This window comes from Ostrea edulis, chromosome 6, assembly GCF_947568905.1.
Source record: "Ostrea edulis chromosome 6, xbOstEdul1.1, whole genome shotgun sequence".
NCBI lineage: Eukaryota > Metazoa > Mollusca > Bivalvia > Ostreida > Ostreidae > Ostrea > Ostrea edulis.
Genome location: NC_079169.1, coordinates 58469582 through 58494768, shown reverse-complemented (window position 1 = coordinate 58494768; position 25187 = coordinate 58469582). Strand labels below are relative to the sequence as shown.

At 34.8% G+C, this 25187-nt stretch overlaps 1 protein-coding gene across 1 annotated transcript; it reads right to left on the bottom strand.

Moving 5' to 3' along the window:
- Window positions 1-1383: 1383 nt before the first annotated feature.
- LOC125646316 (uncharacterized) lies at window positions 1384-25181 on the bottom strand. Its single transcript, XM_056140274.1, has 11 exons — window positions 25105-25181; window positions 21684-21860; window positions 18772-20411; window positions 17889-18016; window positions 15698-15848; window positions 11669-11727; window positions 9749-9839; window positions 9549-9604; window positions 7781-7828; window positions 6278-6490; window positions 1384-4901 (listed from the first exon to the last, which is right to left on the bottom strand). The coding sequence occupies exons 2-11, from the start codon at window positions 21821-21823 to the stop codon at window positions 4857-4859; spliced, it is 2571 nt and encodes an 856-aa protein (XP_055996249.1). The 5' UTR covers window positions 21824-21860; window positions 25105-25181; the 3' UTR covers window positions 1384-4856.
- Between the last annotated feature and the right edge of the window lie 6 nt (window positions 25182-25187).

Here is a 25187-nt window from a genome sequence, read left to right as displayed (position 1 = left end):
GCATCAAATTACCTGTTTCCTTAGATGCTGATAGTCCAGGTTGGTCAATAGGTTCTGCATATGAGTTTTCATTAGTTTTCAAAAGAAAATGGATTAGCTGCAAAATAATGACTAATTAATTATATATACTTACTTCATATATACTATACTTCATTTGTTTACTTGTACATTTTCAATTTCTTTAAAAACAATAGTATAATACAAAATGTGCTAGTGCTGTGATGATTTTTGAAAGTATTACATGTATCCTGCTTTTCCTCATCTTTTTGAGCTATTTTCTCTTATTTTCTTAGGCTTGCTGCCATCAAATATTTTAGTTACTGCATCTTCTTTTTAATAGGTTTTGGTGTGTATCCCAATATCTTAACTTAAATAGATATTAATTTAACTTTGAATATTTAAAAAGCAGTGTTTACCCATCCCTTCATATTTAGCCTGTACAAAATGTTCACTGGATAAGGATAGATTAAATTAGAAAATTATTATATAAGTAAAAGTTTGTTGTAAATAAACTCTGGTTATACACATAAGAATTACATGTATTAGTATTTACTGAGTAAAAAGCAAATATAACTGGTACTTACCCTGATATCCTCTTTACAAGACTCTTTCTCAAAATGCCGTTCAAAAACAAAAGATTCATTTCCAAGGTTATGTATCCAATTATTGCACAATGTTCATAGTTTTGGGGGGAGATCAGGGATGCTAAAAGGTAGATACATGTATTCCTTTTCCTTTGACCACAGTGCAAAATTTCGCTTGAACTCCCGACATTTAGATTATAGATACTTTGTAACCCATTTAGTGCTATAGGCAGAGCAGTTGTAATGAATTGCCGCATACACGTCATCAGCCGCCATGATAAGAGATTCTCCCATTCAGCTCAGTTTTCAGTGTTAATGACAGATTAAATCTTGTTATCAGCAGCAATTATTTTTTCTATGCTAGATTTTGTTGTCTGCATGGTACCAGTTTTCACATATCAAAATTTTATTTTTGACCCTACGTTCCCTTTAACATCCGACTGGCAGGATCCCCTTCAGTTACTGAGATTTAACATCCGACTGGCAGGATTCCCTTCAGTACATCAGTTACTGAGATAACAATATTTAACATTCGACTGGCAGGATACCCTTCAGTATGTCAGTTACTGAGATAACGATATTTAACATCCAACTGGCAGGATACCCTTCAGTTACTGAGATAATGATATTTAACATCCAACTGGCAGGATACCCTTCAGTACGTCAGTTACCGAGATAACGATATTTAAAATCCGACTGGCAGGATTCCCTTCTGTTACAGAGATAACGACATTTAACATCTGACTGGCAGGATCCCCTTCAGTACATCATTTACTGAGATAATAAAACAACCACCAGATTCACTTTCCTGTGCTTTAATCAGACATTATATATATTTGACACAAATTTGCATGATGCAATCTGGATGCATTTCAATCTACAAAAGGAAGTTCAACCATTAAAATTCCATATTTGCCCCCAGGAAGAGCCCTGAGCACCTGATCTAGTAGTAACATTGTAAATTTTATGACATTTGGCAAGACCCGTTTAGTTTGTTGATATTTTGCATTGCACCCCATTCAAGTATGATTTTTCCTGCAGAGATGCCACCAGACAAGTTTGTTTTAGCTGAAGTGCCACACTGATGATAGCAGAGACAGGAATGAAGTTTGACCAATGTAATTAAATCAGTAAACAGAACTTCACAGCCACAATGCTTGTACCAGTCACCTTGTTCATACAGATCTATAGACTCACATCCTTTATAGTTACCCTACCGTTTGAACAAATGTGAATCAACACTATGAAGATGCTTATATATGCTTACATATCCATTTAACCAACTGCACATTTGTGCTTCTTGAAAGGAAGATTCATCAAGTAGTCTCATATCAATTCATATCTCTCGGCCCTCATGAGTCATGGTTTGAACAAACTTATACTACAAGAGAATGCCTGTGTATTAATTCGACAAATTTTACTGTTGTGATTTGGGAAGAAGTTTCAAAAGATTTTTCCTACACATATACACTTTCAAGTACTATATCAAAGTGGCCCCATCTAAGCTCTACGAGGTCATGGTTTGAACAAAATTAAATCTAAAATACCTGAGCACGCTCACATATTAACAAATAGCTTTACCATTTGTACTGATATTTCTATCTTAAAGTTTTAAATGTTATGGTGACCCTGTCTCAGCTCTGGGGCTAACAATATGAACAAACTGATCTGCACTACATGCGTATGATGAGGATGCTTACATACACAGAATGTAGCCTTTTGATTCTTGATCAGAGGTTTAACAGATTGTTCTTACACATTTCTATGTAAAACTTTAAACTCCTACTCTAGCCCCACCATGGCCAGGGAAGTCGTGGTTTGAACAAACTGGAAACTAAATGGAGATCCGTATCTATTATTTGAAATTTGACAAATTGTACCCTTGCGGTTCTTGATAGGAAATTTTTCTACATATTCCCAAGTGAAACTCCTGTCCTTTAAGCTTATGATTTGAACAAAGTTGAATCTATTCTATCAATTTATGGGAAGCTTCCGTGGAATGTTTGGTTTTTTCCCCAGATGTTTCTTGAGATTTTTTAAATACCTGATACATGTACTATTTCCTAATTGAAATGGAACATGTCCCTTCATTTGAACAAACTTAAATCATCTTTTACTCAAGCATAGTTTGTACCAAGTTTGGTTGAAACTAATCCAGTAATTAAGGAAACAGAGGTGAAAACATGAAAAGTTTATGACGTGGACAAATTTTGATAAAAAAAGTTCAGGTGAGCAAAATATCAAATGTATAATAATATTAAAGCAATTTTGATTCCCTCAAAATTTGTGAATAGATAACTATATACATGCATGTCAGTGATATAAACGTCACACATGCCACCACAATTTTTTCAAATTAAAAATCATAGGACCGGCAATTTTGGAGGCAGGGGTGATCACTAGGGCAAAAATAGAACTTGTAATTTCATTGATACTGTAAAGTGCATATCGTATTCTGTAGTTTTTAAATATAAAATCCATGCATTTTCCATACACATAGAAACAAAAAAGTGAATATATATCATCATTATTCCACTATTAAGACAATTAGCTTGTCTTACATGTAATTATTACTATCAGTAAAAAAAATGTACCCGATACATTTTTTTCTCATCATATGCAAACATAGTGTAACATTACTTTGTATTTATATAGAGGACCAGAAACAATAAACAATGTGAAAAATTGTCTATCAACCCCCCCCCCCCCCCCCCCCAAAAAAAACCCAAACGTGCACAAGTCTTAAATTTGTTCTATCATGCATCAGAGAAAAATAGAATAATTCTGTAATGAATGCTGTATGTGATATCCCTCCCATGAGAAACAGACACTCTGCTATTGATAAATACACACATTATTACAAAGTTTACCAACTTTCTTCAGCAAACACCAACTTTTGTAAATTTATGATAAAAACAGAAATGTTTGACAAGAACTTTTCACATGTCTGTACCTAAACTATTGCCTTTCAAATTTTTAAGAAGCTTCACAAATTGCAAAGGAGCAGAGAAGACCAGTCATCAGCATTGCCAAATCAGGGTGTTGATGGTAAAAGTTTTAAAAGATGGAGCATTTTTTTCACCCCTCTGTTTACAATACCTTGTTCAGTGCAAAATGTATAAAATGGTCAAGTGAACCAATGACTGAATTACAAATTAATAGAATAACAAGATGTGTTTGTAAAATACTGATGCCCCTGGATTACAAAAAAGCGGAACTGTAGGACATAGCAGAATTTTTGAAAATTTTCGAAAACAAGATCAATGTCAAGATCACAAGGTCAACAAATCTGGTATTGTTAAAAAGACCTTCTCACAGAAAAATGCACATGTTAAATGTAAAAGCAGTACCTCTTGTGATTTGAAAGATATGGCTTACATCAAAATTTTCTAAAAGTAAGTCAATCTTAAGGTTACCAGGTCAAAGATTTTGGAGTCCATGAAAAGGTCTTGCACAAGAAATATCAAATGTGAAAGCTCTACCTCTTATGACTAAAATTAAAGTTTTTTGCCCAGACAGGTCAAAAACTATATGCCCCCCAATCTTCAATTCTTGGGGCATAAAAATATCGTTATGGAAATAGTGAAGTACATGTAAACGTAGATTTAACAATCTCCAGATAGAAATTTACTGCATTTGGGTGACTGATACATATCACCCCAAGAAGTGAAAGACAATGTTACACCCCTACCTACATGTAAGTCAATTGAAATACAACATATTATGTCTTATTACCTCCTACAAGTGAAAGACAATTTGTTACAAACACTCTTGGTCAAGTCAATATACATCCTTATTGCCTCCAACAAGTGAAAATTTGTTACAAACATACTTAGCCAAGTCGATATATTGCTTTATTGCCCCCAACAAGTGAAAGACATATTACAACACGGCAGCTTAGTTGTCTTCCTGTTTAACTGTTAATACAACACTCTTAGCAAGTGCATACATAAAATGCCCACAAAAATACAAGGATTATATCGCACTTACGAGAAAAAGCTATTACTGGTGCACTATACTATTCAATAACCAACAAATTATAGAATAAAGTTTAGGAGCACTGGTAAGGTAACTAGACCTTATCAACTAGATCATATTAACTCTCTGTTGTAGCACTGAGGTACAGCATATATACTGCATTGTCAACATCTTTCATACAGTCAAAAATTATAGTAACATTTCTCTCTTTTTACATTTGCAAATGAAAAACAATTCCTCTAGATAATGTGCAAAGACAAATAACTCTCTTCCATTCTGCGTATCAGCTGGTCTTCACAGTTTCACTTCCACTCTACATATGGGGCAAGTAGCATTGGTCTGTAAAGAAAAGAAGAACATGATCAAATTGTGCTGTATGCAGACAAACACACACACACACCCTGTATTTAATCCATCATGCAGAATGCAACACATATGTTTCCTGCCATGGTATCTATCAAATAATTTGCAAAAGGAATACACATTAGATATCAGAGTCATATCTCTTATACCCATGTAGTTAGAAAGTCCTAGGGCATGACATAAAGCTGACAAATGAAACAAAAGTAATCCCTAGGTGTCACCATGCTTCCCAGGAGACACAGGAAGTAACCCTTGTAAAATGGGTCATTCTTAGTAAAATTTGTCAAACTTGGCAACAGGTCATTTCAAAGTTACCCAGCAAGTTTCAAAGCTTATTGAAACAAACATTCTGAGGGTATTGCATGGCAATACATAGTCCCCTACCAGTTGCAAAAATCACTGTACCACAACAATATTCAAAGTTCATTATGTAGGTTACGGTAAAAGGAAAAATTGGGGAACCAGGATAGGAATGATTGGAAATCAACTACTATTCGAGTAGAGACTAGACCAAGAAAAAAGACAAATTTATAATTAGGTTTAGGTCTTTAACCAAGTCAATAAACTGTGACATGTAGATAATCATGAATATTTTATCTATATTGTAGTATTAATATGCTAGAAGTTTTAATGAGTGTAGTATTCTTAATTCTTATCTACAGAGATAAGAAACTTGGATGTAAACTAACAATTCATGCTATTTTTCTAAATCCAAGGGCCATAACTAAATGGAAAATCAACGGACCAAGACGAAATTCAAACTTGATCTGTAACTTGTTATGGCAAAGCCACATACCAAATATGAAATAAATATTTGCAAGAACAGAGAAAAAAAGTGCGGAAAACTGGACTGATGGACAGACGGACGGACGGACGGACTGCAAACCTAAAGTCCCCTCGACTTCGTCGGTAGGGGACTAAAAATGGAGGGATGCAAAATTGATACCAAGAGGCACAACTTTCATAAAAGTGGGTCAACGAGGAGGAAAGACGAACTCCATTTATTGTTGTTCGTAAGAAAGCTACATAAAATATTTCATATGGATAACAACCCATTTTTGTTTTTTGGTGACAATCTTGAGTCCCCATTATCAACAGCTGCTTTTTGAAAAGTCTCTCTGAACTGATCCAGGCAGTTCTTGGAAAGTTGCAAATGTGAAAGCTTTTCAGACAGACAATAGATACACTTTGATCAGAATAACTCACTTGAACTAAAGCATGTAGAAAATGAAGTTAGACAAAGAGATGAACAAACACACAGATGAAAGCAAGATGGGGATTTCACCGACGGGAAGTACACATACAATATCACTAAAATCCACTCATCTGACCATGACTCATCAAATACTTACAACAATCCATTTCTCAATGCATTCTCCATGAAATTCATGAAAGCAGGGCAGAATTTTCAGTCTCTCATTCAGAATGTAGTCACACATGCAGATGGAACATGAGGTTATTTTGTTGTTGGGGTGGAACTTTTTCTCAGGAAGGAGATTCATTTCGTCACTGGAAATACCCTTTGGTTTCACATCTCCCAGCAATTCTGCTATACTCAGAAGATCCTGTAGATAGCAGTTACAACATGGATTATTGCTGATTTTTAAACATACAATATCCATTACATTATAACTACATCAGATGGGTGTGAATCATCACATCAAAAGTGTGGAGTCTGATCCGATGATCCATGGCCATCAACACGATGAAATCCGACTCTTTGTTTATGCATAAATTACCCCATGCTTATATATATCCCCCATAATACAAAGAAACTAGACGTTTACCCATTATATTTTGTAAATAAAGACCTTTATGCTGTGAATGAGTTCCCATACAAAGCAAGCTTCTCTGTGATACAAGTATGAGTTCCTTTATGAGGAATTATAAACATTGAATTAGCTAAGGATTATTGTTGACAAAAAACTTGGAAATATCTTTGAGTGAAGACAACCTGTCCTCGAAATACCAATTCATAACGTTACAACTGATGGATACTCCCCAAACTGCATCTAACAAATGAACTACCTCACATAACAAATGACACACACAATGATCAATAACTGTAATGTTGTTGAAATGATTGATTGATTGTGTATTGTTTAACGTCCCGCTCGAGAGTATTTCACTCATATGAAGATGTCACCAATGCCGGTGAAGGGCTGCAAAATTTAGGCCTATGCTCGGCGCTTACGGCCTTTGAGCAGGGAGGGATCTTTATCATACCACACCTGCTGTGACATGGGGCCTCGGTTTATATGGTCTCCTCCGAAGGACCGCCCCATTTAGTAACCTTTTATGACAAGCAAGGGGTACTGAGGACATATTCTAACCCAGGTCCCCATGGGATTTGTTGAAATGAAGGTTTTTTTTCCTCATATACATGTATAAGGTATATGATGAGTGCTGCTGACCTTTACAAAATGACCTTATTCCTGATTTATAATCAATACCTGTTGAAAAACTGTTGAAATAAGGAACTTTTTCCTTATAACAGGTATATGTTCTGAGTTATCTGACTTTTCCCAAATGACCTTGGTCCAAAACTTGCATGATATTCTATCACATCTTTCAACGTTACATGGAAACAATTGTTGTAAAACAACAAATACTAGTAGATGAGATTGTTGGATAAATATATATTCCCATCTCATTATGACATGCAGCTGATGGACCTATCTTTGTAACTGTTAAGACATGCAAACTGAAGCATCACACTACAGTGAATGGTTGACTTGGGGATAATACTTAAAATAGCATGTTCTACCTCTAACGCTTCAGTGATTCTTATCATTTTTAATTCATAATTCTTGGAGGGGGGGGGGGGATACACAAAAACTGTATAAAGCAGTTACCTCATAGTCATTGGAAGAGAATGTCCTGCTGTGAGAAAGAATTCTTCTCTGAAAACAAAGGTGGATAAACATATCAAAACTGTGTAGAGTGCGTACTATAATTTTAATCTTTATACTGTAGATTCCTTATTTTACGCGAGTACTCAATCAAACAACCTGCCTGTTTTTGCTCAAATTGCGTAAATATTAAATTGTGAGTTCAGACTTTCTCTGTTGTGAAGCCACTCCATGTAGTGGATGAGATCTTCAAGATGGGATGAGAAAGTATGGAGAACGGTCAACATTAAGTAATATTGTGCTTATCATAATCAGTGACACAATTTCAGTATTTCAACTTGCATAATCTTTTTCATGAATTAAAATGATATCGAATAATTAGCATGTTTAATTGATTGATTCATTTCAGTTTCAAATTGCTACTCGAGAAGTGTGTACTTGATACTAGGACTGTGGATAATTTCCATTTCTATTTCAACAACAACAAGAGACCTTATATTTGTGCCATTTCTATTTCAAAAGACGCTTATATTTGTGAAGACACAATGAGGTATTTATTCACGAGACCTAACTTTCACAAATCATTATCCATTGCTTAAGACTTCCACATTTCAGATTTATTAGCGAGAACTAAATTTTTGCAAATAACTAGTCTTGCAAAATTACACATATTAAGTTTCTCGTGAATAAAACGTGATTTACGGTAAGTTTATAGAGGCATTTTGCCTTTGCAAATAAACGGAAGAATTTTGAATCTGTGATTCTTGCAATTTTATGTACTAGATGTTAAATCCTCACTTTAAATTAGGAATCTACAGTATGCAGCCCTTGAAGGCACAATAAAATTTTAAGTATTTTAAAACCAATTTACTTAATTCTGTAGAATAACCTTTAATATAGATCTATTAAATCAGTAGGTTTTAAAGTAAGATTTTGTTGTAAAAATATGGTATTATGATAATTTTGTATGTAACTTTAACTATAGTTACTGTACTTGATAAAATTAAAACTAAGATTAAGATTTTATAAAAATAAATAATGCAATAAATTTTTATACAGGAAGAAAATAATGTAATTTTGCTTCATTCAGAGCCTCTGTAGAGGTTTTCTAACAGAAACATTTTTAACTAAAGTTTATAAACCTTATTTTTTTCTGTCAATGATGTAGTAAATCACAATTTTGCAACAAATTTGTCGACACCAAAAATGACAGCTAGTATTGCTTTAAGGAGGTTCTCTACATTGTCATTATGGCTGACTTCCTTTTAAAACATGGATGAAAAAAAATAAAAGTAAGCAATATTTGTCTATTCATTTAAAAAATCATCGTCTAGCTGAGTAGCTCAGCAGGTTAGCACAAGTGACTGCTGTTCTGTAGATTGCGGGTTCGAGTCCAGCAGGGTCTTAAATTTTTTTTCAGATTGCTTTCTACTAAACCTGCATTTTTTGACTAAATAAAGTAAATTTGAAAGTTTTCAATTTCAAAATATTGTTATACATTGTACATATCCTCCACTTTTCGTCGATATAAAATTTCTCTAGTGTAGCATTCCTCCTTGACTGTGTCTAGCATTTTTGTACTAAAATAGCTTCATTCATCTGATAATCAATTTCTTAAAGTAATCTAGGAAAGACATACTTAGTAAAATAAAAAATGCATCCGAGATAAATATCCAAAGTAAAAATCAGGGGAAAAAAACACTTCAAGCTCTAAATTTAAAATTATGATTGAATTAATTGCCATGTCAATTAAATGAATTTAAACAGTTACTGGTATGTTATTTCTTCCTTGTTGCAGTTCTTCCTGTAAAAGCCGCTCTGTCCAGTCTACAAAGCATTAAACAAATATGAGAAATCCCCCTTTTCATTACAATACAGATATGCAGTATTCATACAATACAAAATAATTCAAAGTTCTGTTGAATTCTCTTTTTTAGGACTAAGTTAAGCTAATGAGCTGTTAAATCTTACCATGGCGACGACCTCTGCTTCTATTTCCCCGGCGATTGACACCATGTGATACCAACATGTGAGGACCAAATGGGAAATCGATCATGGGACTCTATTAAGAATTTATATCAAAAACTAATTAATTCATATATTGAATTGACGAAACTTGTAGTTTATCTCAGCAAATCTAGAGATACCCTAGTAGGTGATGAATTCATTTCTGTTGGAATAATATTTTCCCTCTTTCCCCCCAAAATTGCAAAGATTACCTTCAAGCAAACCCTTCTATATCTACAGTGTTCTGCTTCGATAAGAAATTCCAGAAACATTTTGTCCCTTCACTGTTTATAATGAGACTTGGATATGATTATCAACAAATAAAAAAACTAAGAACTTGAAATTTTGGATAAAAAACTCATACATGTATGTGGAGTTTTGAACTTTAAGTAAAGTAATACTTCAATAAGCTTTATATTCTAAAAAACATTCCTTATTTGAATTCACTCCTAAATATTGTTAATACTATGAACATACATGTAGCTTGCTTCTATTGAGCAAACTAACAAGAGGCCCACAGGCCTTATCGGTCACCTGAGTACTAGTGAAAAAGTATCACTACTCCCAAGAGCTATGAAATCTAGAAAAAAAATTCCTGTTCTGAATATCTACACTAAATTCTAATGTTCAGCAACAGTATAAATCAAGATGTGTTCTTAAAACTTCATTGTCCTCAAAAGTGCATACACTGATGAAAGGCTTTACATAATATAATACTAGGTGAACATTAAAGCATTAAAAGATATGACTAATTTGGACCCATCCTAGAGTCAAAACCCTGGGTTGTGAAATTCACCGTTTTTTGTACATCCTTTTCTGCTATACCTAAGTATGCATTTAGATTTTATATAGTATCAGAAAACTTACATATAAATACTTTACACTAAGTTTGGCCCCACCCTGATGTCAGAACCCCTACCCTGGGGATCTTCAAATTTACAATTTTGGTAAAGGACTACCTGCTCTTTCTAAATATCCATTTAGTTTCAATTCATGAAATTTTTTATTTTGGTAAAGGCCTTCCTCCTCTACATCACTATGCATTTAGTTTTTCTTACACGGTTCCTGAGAAGAAGATTTTCGAAAATTGGTCAATAATAGGCAGTTTTTGCCCTGCCCCTAGGACCCCAGGGGTGCTGGAGTCCTGAATTTTACAATTTATGTCCCCCTTGTCACAAAGGTGCTTCATACCAAATTTGAAAAGAATTGGACTGGTAGTTATCAAGAAGAAGTTAAAAATGTTCAATTGTTAACGCACGACAACCAATTACAATAGGTCACCTGTAGTGAGTAAACTCAGGTGACCTAATAAAAAAGAGCAGGCAATAAAAAACAAAACATATTCATCTGAAAATACATTCCATCCAAAAAATACCCATCAAAAGTATAGAATATTATAGTGAGCATATTTGTGAGGGGAAGAAAGTGTTATGTCCAGATATTTACATTTCCTTTGACATCTTTAGAAATTGTAATGAAAGTAATTCCTCATGAATACACTGAAGTTGTAAACAGTGTGCATACAAATCTTGATAAATTGGAAATTCCAACAGAAATGAAATTACATGCAGTAATGTATTTTATTTTTTTTTTTAAAATGGTGTGCTTTATGAAGTATGCTGGTATGAAGCCTCGCAGTTCATCTAGCTCCTCAGTCAAATGTAACAGAGCACAGACGTAACAGCACACACATAACAGCATAGAGACGTAACAGCACACAGATGTAACAGCACACATGTAATAGCACACAGACGTAACAGCACACAGACGTAACAGCAAATAGATGTAACAGCACACAGACGTAACAGCACACAGATGTAATGCATTTTTCAACTTTGTTGTGAAGAGAGAGGATGTCTTTATATCTATAAACTTTTACTTTACCTCTGTAGGACTGTCCTCCGCTTCATCATGAAACAACGACTCCAGAACAATGTCCATATCTGTAACACACACAATCTATTACAAAATCCAGAACATTCATATCTGTAACACACACACACACAATCTATTGCAAAATCCAAAACATTCATATCTGTAACACACACACACAATCTATTACAAAATCCAGAACATTCAAATCTGTAATACACACACAATCTATTACAAAATCAACTACAATGTCCATATCTATGACACACACAAAATCTATTGCAAAACAAACTTTTTAAAACAACAAAAATCTGTGATATTATTCAAGGTTTAAGAATATTATGCAAAAAATTAAGTAATGTATCTCAATTCATTTACCAAAGTTAAGATATGTTAACACATAATCAAACATCAACAGAAGATGAAACCAAAAGCACCAGAGATAAGACTTATCAAACAAAACTGGGAGCATTGAAAGGAGTGATTACAATGAAATATTTCAAAAGAATTTTAAACTAGATGTGTTAATAGAGTGACAGGAATGCCCCACCCAAGGGCCATAACTCTACCAAAAGTTATCCAACCGGACCCACATATTAAAGTACTTTACACACATTTTTTCAAGATATATCTATATCCCAAATTTCAATTTAAAATGTCCATGTATGACTGAGATAATGTCAGAGTGGAAACTATGCATTATCTAAATTTTCTATGTCCAAGAGTCATAACTCTGACAATTTTTTTTACCCAAACAGAATAAATATTTGACCTGCATCTTCTCGTGATGTATTTATGTCCTGAATTTCGATTCAGAACGTCCGTGATTGATTCTATATTGTTTAATGTCCCTATTGAAAATTTTTCACTCATATGGAGACATTACCATTACTGGTAAAGGGCTGCAAAATTTGGGCCTACACTCGGTGCTTATGGTCTTTGAGTAGGTAGGGATCTTTATCGGTCACACCTGCTGTGATATGGGGCCTTGGTTTTTGCAGTCTCATTCAAAAGACTGCCCCATTTAGTCGCCCCTTACGACAAGCAAGGGCTGCTGGGGACCTATTCTAACCCGGATCCCCACAGGATGAATGGTCATGGTGCATAATTATGATGAAAGGATGGAAAAGGATAATAATATATGCCACAGTCATTTCAAGACAGGGCATAACAAGAGGTACTGTGAGCAATGCTCACTAAGAATACCCCCCGCTTACCCCAATCTCCCAAAGGGTGTAGGTAATAGGTAAAACTTCAGTATTATGATCCAAAAGGTATCTAGGAACACAGCATCTCCATGCGATGAAAAAAGCCATTACAGAATTTAAATGGAAACCATATTGCTACTTCGATGTCCAGTGTGCATGACCTTTGACCTTTTGACCCCAAAATCAATAGGGAACATCTTCATCCCATGGGTAGTCCATATGTATGATATGGTGACTGTAGGTGGAAAGGATAACGCTTTAGAGCCCGGAAACCATATTGCTACTTCGATGTCCAGTGTGCTTGACCTTTGACCTTTTGACCCCAAAATCAATAGGGAACATCTTCATCCCATGGGTAGTCCATATGTTTGATATGGTGACTGTAGGTGGAAAGGATAACGCTTTAGAGCCCGGAAACCATATTACTACTTCGATGTCCAGTGCGCTTGACCTTTGGACCCCAAAATCGATAGTGAACATCTTCATCCCATGGGTAGTCCATATATATGATATGGTGACGGTAGGTGGAAAGGATAATGCTTTAGAGTCCGGAAACCATTGCATCTACAGACGGACGGACGGACGGACAGACAGACGGACAACCCGATTCCAGTATACCCCCCCCCACAACTTGTTGCGGGGGGGGGGGTATAAAAATAAAGCACTGAAACAAAGCTTGTCCAAGTTTGAAAAGTTTCAGTTTGATGGAAGATGTATCAACCCCCCCCCCCCCCCCCCCCCCCCCAACAAATTCCAGTGCTTCAGCAATCAATGAACATGAACTGACTGGGAGGGGGGTGTACCAAAGAGTATATTTTATATTTTGCCTGCCCCCTTTTTAAATTCCTTCCATACAGCATCTAGAGGATTTATTTTTGTGTTTCATACCCAATGGAAAAACGTGTTCATGAAATACGGGGCTATTAATACAGCAATAGCTTTTCAATGGTACTACATGCGATTATAACTCTCTTATGAGTAACCATGAAATATAAGGTGATTCCACCCGAGGCTTGCAAAAAAGCTGTGAAACCCGAGGCTTTGCCGAAGGTTTTACCGCTTTTTTGCAACCCCGAGGGTGGAATCACCTTAATATTTCATGCTAACTCATAAGAGAGTATTTTTCTCTCATATTTCTAGAAGTTTTCCATTTTCCTTGTACCTAGCGACGCCATTTTGAGAATTTTCAAATTAATTAATTTTTCGCTGTACATTAAAAATAACCCCAGAATCGAATTCTACGACCTTCATTTTGGCAACTACATTGCTGACAAAAAATCGGCCGACGAGTGTATAAGTGAATTGTATTAAGAGTTATTCCTCTTTGAATAAGTACACAATAAATCAATAATCAGGGTGATGCGTGACGTCACTCGGCAGTCCATCAGCGCGAAACATTTTGACAGACCTAATCAGAATCTGAATCCACAACTGCATGCTTTCTTCTTAAAGGAGCATTGATATTAATTGAGCAGTTATTTAAAGCAATACAAGCTGTAACTGACGGTAAATATATTGAAAAATAAAAGAACAAATATTGAACATATTTGTGATTAGAATTATACAACTTAATAGAATCAGAGTAAATATGAAGCAATAAACCCGTCAAATCAGCAGAAAAGGTCGATTCATATATCATTGTCATCCTGTCAGTAATTCCTATTTGTAATCTCCGATGTGCATTGACTTCGGAAAAAAACGAAAGAGAGGCACTGAGCACGTGTCAGATTTGTAAACAATTCAACATGCCAATTTTATAGAAAATTCACTATCAAAATTTCATTTGAGTTGCACATATGCGTAATCATTACTTTCTTACACTTATAGTACTTCTTACCATTCATGAAACGATGTAATATTTTAAACAAACGGAACGTGTTGTTACTCACGTCAGTTTCCATATTTGTATATGACGTCAGTCTCAGCAACTCGATTATGTTCGGCAATCATCGTTCCCATGTCCGTGTATACGACACAATGGCGGTTTATATGAAACGCTCATTGTAGGTATGCTCTCAAACAATATTCCCTTGTTTATTTTGCTGAATTTTTCTTCAGATCTTGGGGATTATATCAGTTATACCAATAGAAGTTAATTGATGCATAACTGGATAGTTGAAAAAATGCCGTCAGTTACAGCTTGTATTGCTTTAATGAAGTGTGTGAAGAGAGATTCCAAGTGATGTTTTTGTTGGTGGATATGGGCATGGCTAGACTTTCGTTTTCCAGACATGCAAGGACTCGAGTCTCATGGACATTGAAGGCACTTATTTCACCTGAGACACATATAGGGACAGTAGACATTGGCAGAGTGAACGTGGAGGTAGACCTAGAAGTAATAGACCGTGTGGGCTGGGTTTCTGTGAACTGGCATAATGCACTGGATGACACAGATGTTCATGTACTCGACAGCATTTTCGATATGAGGAATTTGTGACTGTTGTTGAGTGTGCGGTAGTTGTTCAAGGAATGTATATTTTTGTGTCCGGTCACATACACCTGAAGATTATCAGGGACATTACAATCTGTCATTTTTTTTTTTACAAGAGCTTTGCGGACGCTATAGTGTTCGTCAATCGAGGTAAGTTGCAGGCTAGTTGCGTATTGATTATTATGTCACGGGATATGAAAGATAAACGTCACGTGATATGAAAGATAGAAATATCTTTCATACCTTTCTTTCATAGAATATCTGTATCTTACATACGTAGATATGAGAGAAAAAGTCAGAACTATCCCCAGATCTGTTCTCCGGTGTACCCTAGTTAAGTCAGAACTATCCCCAGATCTGTTCTCCGGTGTACCCTAGTTAACACATATCTCTACTACTGACCTCTGGTGGCTTGCCTCATCCCCCTGGTGAGCATCATTGTGGGGGAGTCACTATCGTGGCTGTGGTACTCTGACAGCCGGGGACATGGCGGCGCTGGAGCCTGGTTCTCAGCATTATGTAGAGTCATTGCATACTCAAAGTCCATCTCCTCCTGAAAACAAAATCACCAGTGTCAGTCCCAGGAACCTGTAGCATGCACTTAAAACAGAATCACCAGTGTCAGTCGCAGGAACCTGTAGCATGCACTTCGTACTTGTACACAACTGTTTTGTGATGTAGAATTTAAATAAGACTTGCTATAAGCCAGATGTTAGGATCTCTTTGAACTAGACTGAGCTGGTAAGGAAAAGGTGTGAATAACGACATGTGAGCCGAAATACAGGTACATATATTGTGCATTGTAAGTTTCTAAATAATAAATTTGAATCAAACACAAGATTAAATGACAATACAAGGATTAATAACATACATATAGATATACTATACATGTATCTATGCATGGTGTGAATCAAAATCCTAAATATCATTTATAATTCAACATTGAATTTCATTAAATGCTACTGAATATAAATTACACATGCATCACACAACTTTATACATAATTATTTAAATATTTGAGAAATACATTACCAAAATAGTGATTTTTATACACTTTTTACAAGAGTCCTGTGGCTTTCGAACTGGGAAAAATTGTCGACATTTCAGTCAAATTGGGAAAATCAATTTTATCATAAATAAGTTTTAAAATCATATCAAACATTATATTATCCTTATTCTACACATCTAGTTTTCTTTAACCTTCTAAAATTTTCAACAATTCTATCCAAATCATCATTCTCTTTGTTAAGTCTTATATATATAATTAACATAGAATGTTTATTTTTTTTCTTCAAAATACATTTTCCTTTCATAATTTTATTATTGGGAAAAATGCAAGCTAAATTGGGAAAAAATTGGCAATTTTTAGGAGGTGAAAGGGCCGAAATTCGGACCCAAAAAATTCACTGCAAAGGGTTCATTTTGTCATTTCTTTCTGATTTACCAGTATTCATTATTCACATATAAGGCCAATTCAGCTTAATTAGTAGATTATTATCTGGGGTTACAAAAAAAAATATGGGGCAGGTGGGAGGATTTTATTTTTTATCTCCCGAGGGAAAAAAATTAATGACAAAAGGCATCACACAAAGTGTTAATCAAGTTAACATTCAAAGAATCCTTGATTGAAGATATAAAACCAACATTCTGTGACTTTAATCATTCATTTGTCACTGGGAAGCAAGTTTGTCTGAAATTGTAATTTTTTTGAAAATAAAAAAAATCGGGGTGGGCCCTTTTTTGAGGGGCGGGCAGGGATGATAATCTATCAATTAATTTTGATTGGCCTAATAATCATGTAAGAAATGCCACATGCTGGATCACACTCCCTTTGATCCATACCCCCACCCCTTTCAATTGATTTTAAGTCTATTCATTTTATAACTCACACTGCCATTTTGTGCTTTCATTAAACTCTTTCAGATACACATGCTTACTGTATTAAGTAAATGTATAGAACAGATTGAAGAACAAATTCATGTAATTAAAACAACCAGAAATCTTCACTTAGAACTGGATTTTTTAGTAAATGAGCTCTAATATACTGATTTCCAGTCAATGGCATGTCAGGGTATCGGTGTCTGTGAGAAATGCCTGAGCACAGCACACGTATTGGGAATTTATCAATCCTTAAAAGATGAAAACATTTTGATTCTCCATAGTTTTCATCATGGTTTTCCCTGAAGCTTATAACTAAATGTGGAAAATTGAATGTTACATTTCCTGTTTGTGTGACGCAATTTTTTTTCATGTTTTTTCGATATAAAAACCATTTCATGTTTGTGTGATATAAAGAAACCAATTTCATATTTGTGTCAAATTGTGTGACATAAAAAAAAACCAATTTCATGCTTTTGTGATATAAAAAAAAAACCAATTTCATGTTAATATGTGATATTAAAAAAAACCCCAATAATTTCATGTTTGTGTGATATAAAGAAAACAATTTCATGTTTATGTGATGTAAAAAAAAAAATCATGTTTGTGTGATAAAAAAACACCCAATTTCATGTTAAATTGTTTGTGTGATGAATGACCTACTGGGAGTCTCTAGTTACAAATGGTGATGATCTTTTATCGAATTTTCTCTCACCTGCAATCGTCTCGCCATTTCTTCATCTCCGTCCATCTGATTGACTGTCTGGAACATTCGCTGAGACCTGGGTGATGGTGCTACCTCATGTCGCTGACGACAATTCCTGTTCGGTCTCAATGGTCTCCCTGGACAAATTATCAACATTAATTTATTCATATAATAAAAATGAAATAAAGACTGTTTAGTAGTGCTACTTAGAATGGAACAATTGCATTTGCAATTTAAAACATACAAATAAATGTTTTTGTTTATCCCATAACAAATGATATGAAGTTAATATTTTAAATTACATGTACTAAAAACTTCAGAAAGTCTTTTTGGTTTGACTCTACATATTTGGTGAGGAATAATTTCCTTAATGTTGTATATGATATCACTAAAGACAAAAAAGCATCCTTAAAAGATTTAACCAGAATAGAAGTAAAAATATGAACCAAAAAAATTTTCCTGGTATGGTGAATATCATATTTCTTAGGCAGCGAAAGCATTGTATTGACCTCAGAAATGTCAATAATTGTTTTATTATATCATAAAATTTATATATCATATTATAAAACTTGTTACTCCACTTAAGTAATTGAAGTCACCCTTTCTCTACAAAGTGCAAGTGCTTGACCTAGTCAAACATGTCAAAAGTGAGTAAAGATATGAGTTTTCATTGAATGACCAAAAATAATAATAAATTGTATCAATTTGGAAATTCCCAATTAATTTTTGGTTCGATGTTGGAAAAATCAAATGTTATATTCCCCCTCAAAGGCAAGTGTAGGTGAACTTACTGTTTCTATTTTTTCTAGGTCAGTAAGAAAGCACAGAATTATTCAACCATATAAAGAACTAGTATTTACAGCACATACCACACAAACACAACTTAAATTACCTTTGACACTACTTCTAGATGATGACCTTTGACCTGCACAGTCAAGAGAAGTCAGTCGAGCAACCAGCAACGGACTTTGGGGAGGATGTAAAAACTCTGGGGAGGGAATTAGTGGGTTCTCAGTTTCCCGTCTTTCAAAACTTGACCACCTGCAGTCTCTTCTATCCAAAAACCGTTGACTCCTTCTGATGGGAAATGTTTCCCTACTATTTCCATCAAGACTGTTTTCTTCAAATATATCTGGACAGGATTCCCCTGATATAGACTCATCATCCGATTTAGATATTACACTCATGTCATGATTCAAAACTTTGTTTTTCTGATCTGAACTGGGGTCATTCTGACCCGAGTGATGTTTCTCCCTAGAATTGACATTTTCTGATTCTCTTCCATCTTCATGTAGCTGGTCAGTATTGATGTTTCTCACCAGGCTAGAATGCATAGCTGTTGCACCCTCAGATAAGTTAGCACTGTTGTACAACCACATCTGCTCATTGTACAGACTGTGTACATTCTCCCTATCACCCTGATGTTGAGAAATCATATTCTGACATCGTTTACTTGAGGTTCTTCTACAGTTTGGGGAGCACTCATTATTCCTTCTTATGTTCATTTGCATACTGTTTCCTGGGTCATAATGACCAGGAGAGTTTCCAGGGGAGCCTTTGGAAGGTTTGTGTTGTTTCCGAGAACACACTGTATTCACATCCACAATGTCTTCTTCACTGTCCGACTCAGATGCAGACGGCCATTGTAATTCCTTTGGAATATTTAAGTAAAAATTTTGCCTACATCTCCTCTGAGGTTTTTCGTGTCTTTGATCAGCGCCATCTATGGAAAGCATATCTCTGAGGATTCTTTTATCTGACATCACTCGTGCATCACTGCTGCTGTTGTGAACTAGTGTTTCAGAATTTGGAGTTATGGAAAACTTACTGGAGGACTGGTCCGTCTTAAGACTTTGTCCCTCATTCAATGCATTTCTACCATCCGAGCAACATTTCTGAGCAACCTTTGACCTCTTCTTTTTGTGGCCTTTCTCCACCTGACTGAGATATTCCTGTTCCTCTTGTCTACTATGTGAAATGCCACAAGCCATCTCTGCTTTTCTTTTCTTCTTGTGTGCGAGAACTTGTTCCTGGCCCGAGTTTTTAAGCTTTTCATCTTCGTCGATATTCTGATCACATGAATGCAGCAGTTCATGAAAGTACTGTTTGGCAATTGCTTTCTTCTCTTCTCTCATTCTGCTACCAATTTTCTGCGAGTACTTACGAGCTTTTTCCATGAGACCAGAATCAGGAGAAGTGTCACTGCTTGTATCATGTGTGTTGGGGGCCCTCATAATGTTCCTCTTTTTCTTCTTCCTCTTGACTCCAGATACATCTAATTCACAATTTTGATTGGCTTTTGAGGCAGCAAGACAACCGATCTCATCAGAAAATGAATCGCCCATAAGGGCTCTGGGTTTTAGCATTGAGGAAAATTCTATGACATCTTTCACCCGGCTTTTTGTAAGTGGACTACATGTAGTTGAGGCCTCCTTACAGACGTTGTTTTCATCCTTGATAATCATCTCATTTCTACTTTCATGCTGATTCTGGGGTTTCCCTCTAGGTCTGGAAAACTTCAGAAACACAGGACTGAAAAATCAAATCATTTCATAATAATTCATTGGTATCTTTTGAATATTGATCTTAAATGGAATGATACAAAACTGCAAAAAACAAAAACAAAAAAAGAAACCCACAACTGATTTACATAGAAAATCCATTTCGTAAACAATATCACATTGTAAATTAATCTTATAGATAATCTTGTGGAATGAAGGTTCTTTGACTCAAAATTTTTTTTCTCTCGGAAATCTTTCAAACAACTTTGAATAATTCAAATAATATGTACAATAAAACATGGTAAAAATGACATCTCGCCAATTACAAAAAAACAACAACCCCGAATTGCCATACATATTCCCTTTGTTGAACTCTTACGTATGGTGAGACGCAAAACATATCTTCATCCTTGTGTGGTGGGTACGGATGCTTATCATTGTGTGATATATTGCTGAAAGGCTGATTACCAACTACTATGCAAACCCCCAAACTAATAGAAAACTCAAATTTGGTAAGTCTACAAGTATTTGTGAATAAATTAGCTCAAACGAAACTCAAAATTCACCAATTTTCTTCGTTAAAAAAAAATCAATCATGTCAAAGAGGAAATGAATGATAATTACATAATTTAAATCGATGGCATAATCCAAACAATTTCTTCTTGTATACCGCCAGCTAACATAAACAAAATACACAATTTCATGATATTTAATGTCATCTACATAAGCAGTCTATAATGTACGTACACACCCTGTACCCACCCAAGCGTTTCATAGAATACTGAATGTACCTCCACAATAGAAGAGCCAATATCTCAGAATTGTGCATTAAAGAGGAATACCAAGTTTTGTGACTTGGTCAGAAGTTTTCTGGAAAAGAAACTAAGGCCACAAATAATAATTGTTGTGTTTCTGCTAACATCCAAGACAAAATTACAGTAGGTAGGAAATAAATGTTCTTCTCAAAACTTTATTTTCATACACAAAGAGACACTCTGATTACAATCCCCATGCAGGAATATTTAGAGATTGAATATGAGGGGATCATTCTTCCCTGTCAATTCCACTACATATACTTTAATATTACTTACGTCAGCTAAAAGTACAACTTTCAACTCCAAAACAATCTCTTCAACAATTTGATAATAAAATTTGTATGGTATAGGTATAATTTAGGCCCGGGTGTTAGCAGAAATACAGCAATATCTATTTTGTGCCTCAGAGCTGAAATACAATATTCCAAACAGACAGATAGGAAAGAAAAAAAAAAAAAATCAGTGAGAATTATGAAGCGTTTTCATACCTGGGTGCAATAAATTCCTCATCTTCATCCCCTGATGAAAAATTTGGCATGGACTTTTTTAATGAGAAATTTCCTGATTTTTCATCTTTAGCATCTGTATTGGTCTGTTCCTGAGAACTATTCGACTGTGCTGCCATCATATCCCACACTACTAGCTGCTAGTCCTTGTAATCAGATCTGAAATTATCCTACATACTTAAATGTGATTCAAGAAAAGATTTGCTACAGTGGTTATCTATAATTCACTGTCTCAAAGACATGTAACAATAATTTTATATTAGAATGTTCTAAGGAACTAAGGAACAGATGTCGCCCTGTAGGTGAAGTGTAAAAGTGACACTGCCTTGACAAACAGAAAGACAAAGGAATAGCTATGTGTCCCAATGCTATGCTGGTGACAAAATAAGTTTCCCAAGAATATTATGAGCCAAACAACAACAAAAGAACATTAAATACATACTTTTGCCAGACTGTGCTTTCTTGCGATTCGAGATTTTGCTTACACTGTACTGTTTACGACATGATACAGTAAAATTCATATATTTCAACATCTTTGTTTGCGAAATGTATGAGGAATTTTGAATCCATGACTAAAAGAAAGTACATACAGCTTATTTATCACGCTTACTGTATTGTGTATTTCAATTGGTTGTTTTGGATTTATATGAATTTATTGGTATGTATGTGCATACCATGAAAATGAAAATAGTTCACCACTAAAAATCTAAGTTTACAGTATGCCGGTATTGTACATCTCATTTTCATTGTGTTGATATACTAATAATTCAAATCTTCCATGACCAAAGTGAATAAGAGTAAATCTGTAAAATTTTGATCACCAGCTTAATATAAACCACAACAAAACAATGCAGTCCCCTTATCTCTCATAATGCCGACACCAATTGAAAATGAAGCACATGAAAAAGTCGAAGCTGGAGTTGCAAATTTGTCTAGAATTTTTTTTTTTTTGGGTCGTCAATCCCAGAAGTCCTTTAATTGTAAAAAGGAGATCTCTTTAATTGATCTCAGGTTACAAACTTATGTAGATTATCTCATTTTCATCCAGCGATTTTTTTCTAACCACTGGTACTGGTACCGGTACCCATTCAATTGGGAAAAATAGCATCAAAATCGAACAAATTGGGAATTTTCTACCAATGTATCGGTAAATGATTTCAACTAAAAAAAAGAAAAACGAGAACAAAGTTTTTTACGATAATATTTGCTGTTGTGAGACATAAGGAATTGTTGTAGGCTCATTTTAGAATCGTCGTAGCTCTACAAAACATGCACACTGCCATGATCTGTACTTTCGCTTTAATATCGGAAGTGAACATTTTAACTCGTACAACGGTTCAGACTAAGTAAATTACGATGTCAGCGGTCTATTTTTTGGCAAGTAAATTGGAAATTTTTAGTCTCAAAATTGGGAAAAATTAATGGTTTTTGGCATTGGGAATGGTACCATATTTATCGGTACCAGTTATATAAGGGGGGAAAACGCTGTCATCCTAGTCTTGTGATCCCCTACACAATGTATAATGAACAGTGATACTGAACAAGTCAATAGATGCGTGATGCCAGTTTCAACTGGATCCCTTAAAAATGGAACCCACATTTCATGGGGAAAATTTCTGGATATGCTCATATGTACATGTGATTGTGCTTGCTCTAAAATATATAAAAAAAAAATATGTTCAAAATGTTCCTTTCTTATAGTCGGAATTATTGCAACTTGATAGAAATTAAATGTCACCAATAAGTGTTTTAATGATTCATTTATTAGCTATATATCAGAAATTCTCAGGATTTTGTCAATGTGGAAATACGTTATTAATAATTGAATGATGCTTTTTTTGTAGAAAAAACCTGAAGTGTTGAAGCAGGGCAACATGTATAGCAATAAATTGGTCTCAGAGTTATATCAAGTTGTCAAAATTGTACCAATGGCAAATAAAACTTCAAATTACTTGCCCTTGATTACAGGTGGCGCACGATCCGTTTACGTCCAAGGCGTTTCTAACCTCAAGTTTAAGAGAGTATCGGAAAGGCACATTTAGATTTGAAAGTTATTGATTATTTAGTAACGACGACAGATTACGGTTCGTGGGACCTCGCTGAGCTTAGAGACGAACTTAGAAAACGCAATGCAATACTTTCTGGGTGGAAAAGAGAGCTCCTTGAGAGCTTCAGTTGCCACCGAATTTTCTTTGTCATATCGATTGAATAAATGACATTCAATACAATTGAACGTTTTTCACTATAAACCAATTCTTGATTAAGTTTCATGCTTAAACTATAGTTTATGTTGAATATATTATATACAATACATCGAGATTCTTTATAAGTGGTTGAATTGCATATGTTTTGTAAACAATAAGATGCCCCCCTCGCAAGAATTAAGAATATCGATAATCAAATATTAAATCCATATGTCTCTTAATTTCTATTATTAAGCTGTTGAATGTGTATTAAAGAAGAGCCAACTTAAGAAAATGAAGACACAGAAAAGTAAAAAACAAACGTCAGACAATTTAGTCAGTAAAGTTATCTATCGCAAGACACTAACAGTCTGTCAGTAGTGTTTAGATTATAATTTACTGGTCTCTCAAACTTTTAATTGTCATATAAAAATTTCAATATGGCGCATTCATTTTCGAAATGTCACACTGACACTAGCTGGTAATATGCCATTGTCACCTTTAGCAATTTGCTAATATCCAAATAACTGCCAATTTACCCCTTTTTTCACAATACGAACATGACTAAGTATCATATAAGAAAAGGGGTACTTAAAATTTCAAGTTACCAATAGTTTATGTCTAGCTAAGAGAACTTCTTGGTACTCTCATGCATCATGAAGTTTGATTTTATTTATATGATGTTTCATGCATATATCTTTTAAAACCAGCTGCAAACATTACTTACTTAATAGGAATATGTATAGGAAGGCATATATATCTACATTAAAATGTTACTTATACCCCAATACTGAGACTGTGCTTTGCCAATTTTAGAACACGCGTATGCCTTAAGAATTAAACATGCTGAACACATAACTTCATAAGTCCTTGAACTTCCTTCGTTTCCCCGAGAACAGCAAGAATTTATTTAATACAAGCTTCAATAAACTTTACTATTCACATAGCAGCCTCTATGATCTTCTATGAATTATGTCTAACATGTCTAAATTGATGAACTTCCTGCTGTCTACAAAAATCTGTTATTTCAGACACGCATTAAAAATCTCATCGACCGACTTTTGTCTAAGACCTACTGATCCTCAGTGAATATACTGCACTTTAAACCGTTGCTTCCACAATATTCACGTATTTACAGAAATATATTCAATGTGTATTGTCTATAAAACTGGGATGGTGCGTGTACAACCTTCCCAAACTGCTAATTCGCGTGATTTTACCTTAAATTGTCCTGGACACTGAATTTCCATCTCGTTCATTTAGTTCGTATGACCTCTGAACTATTTATTAACCAATCGTATAT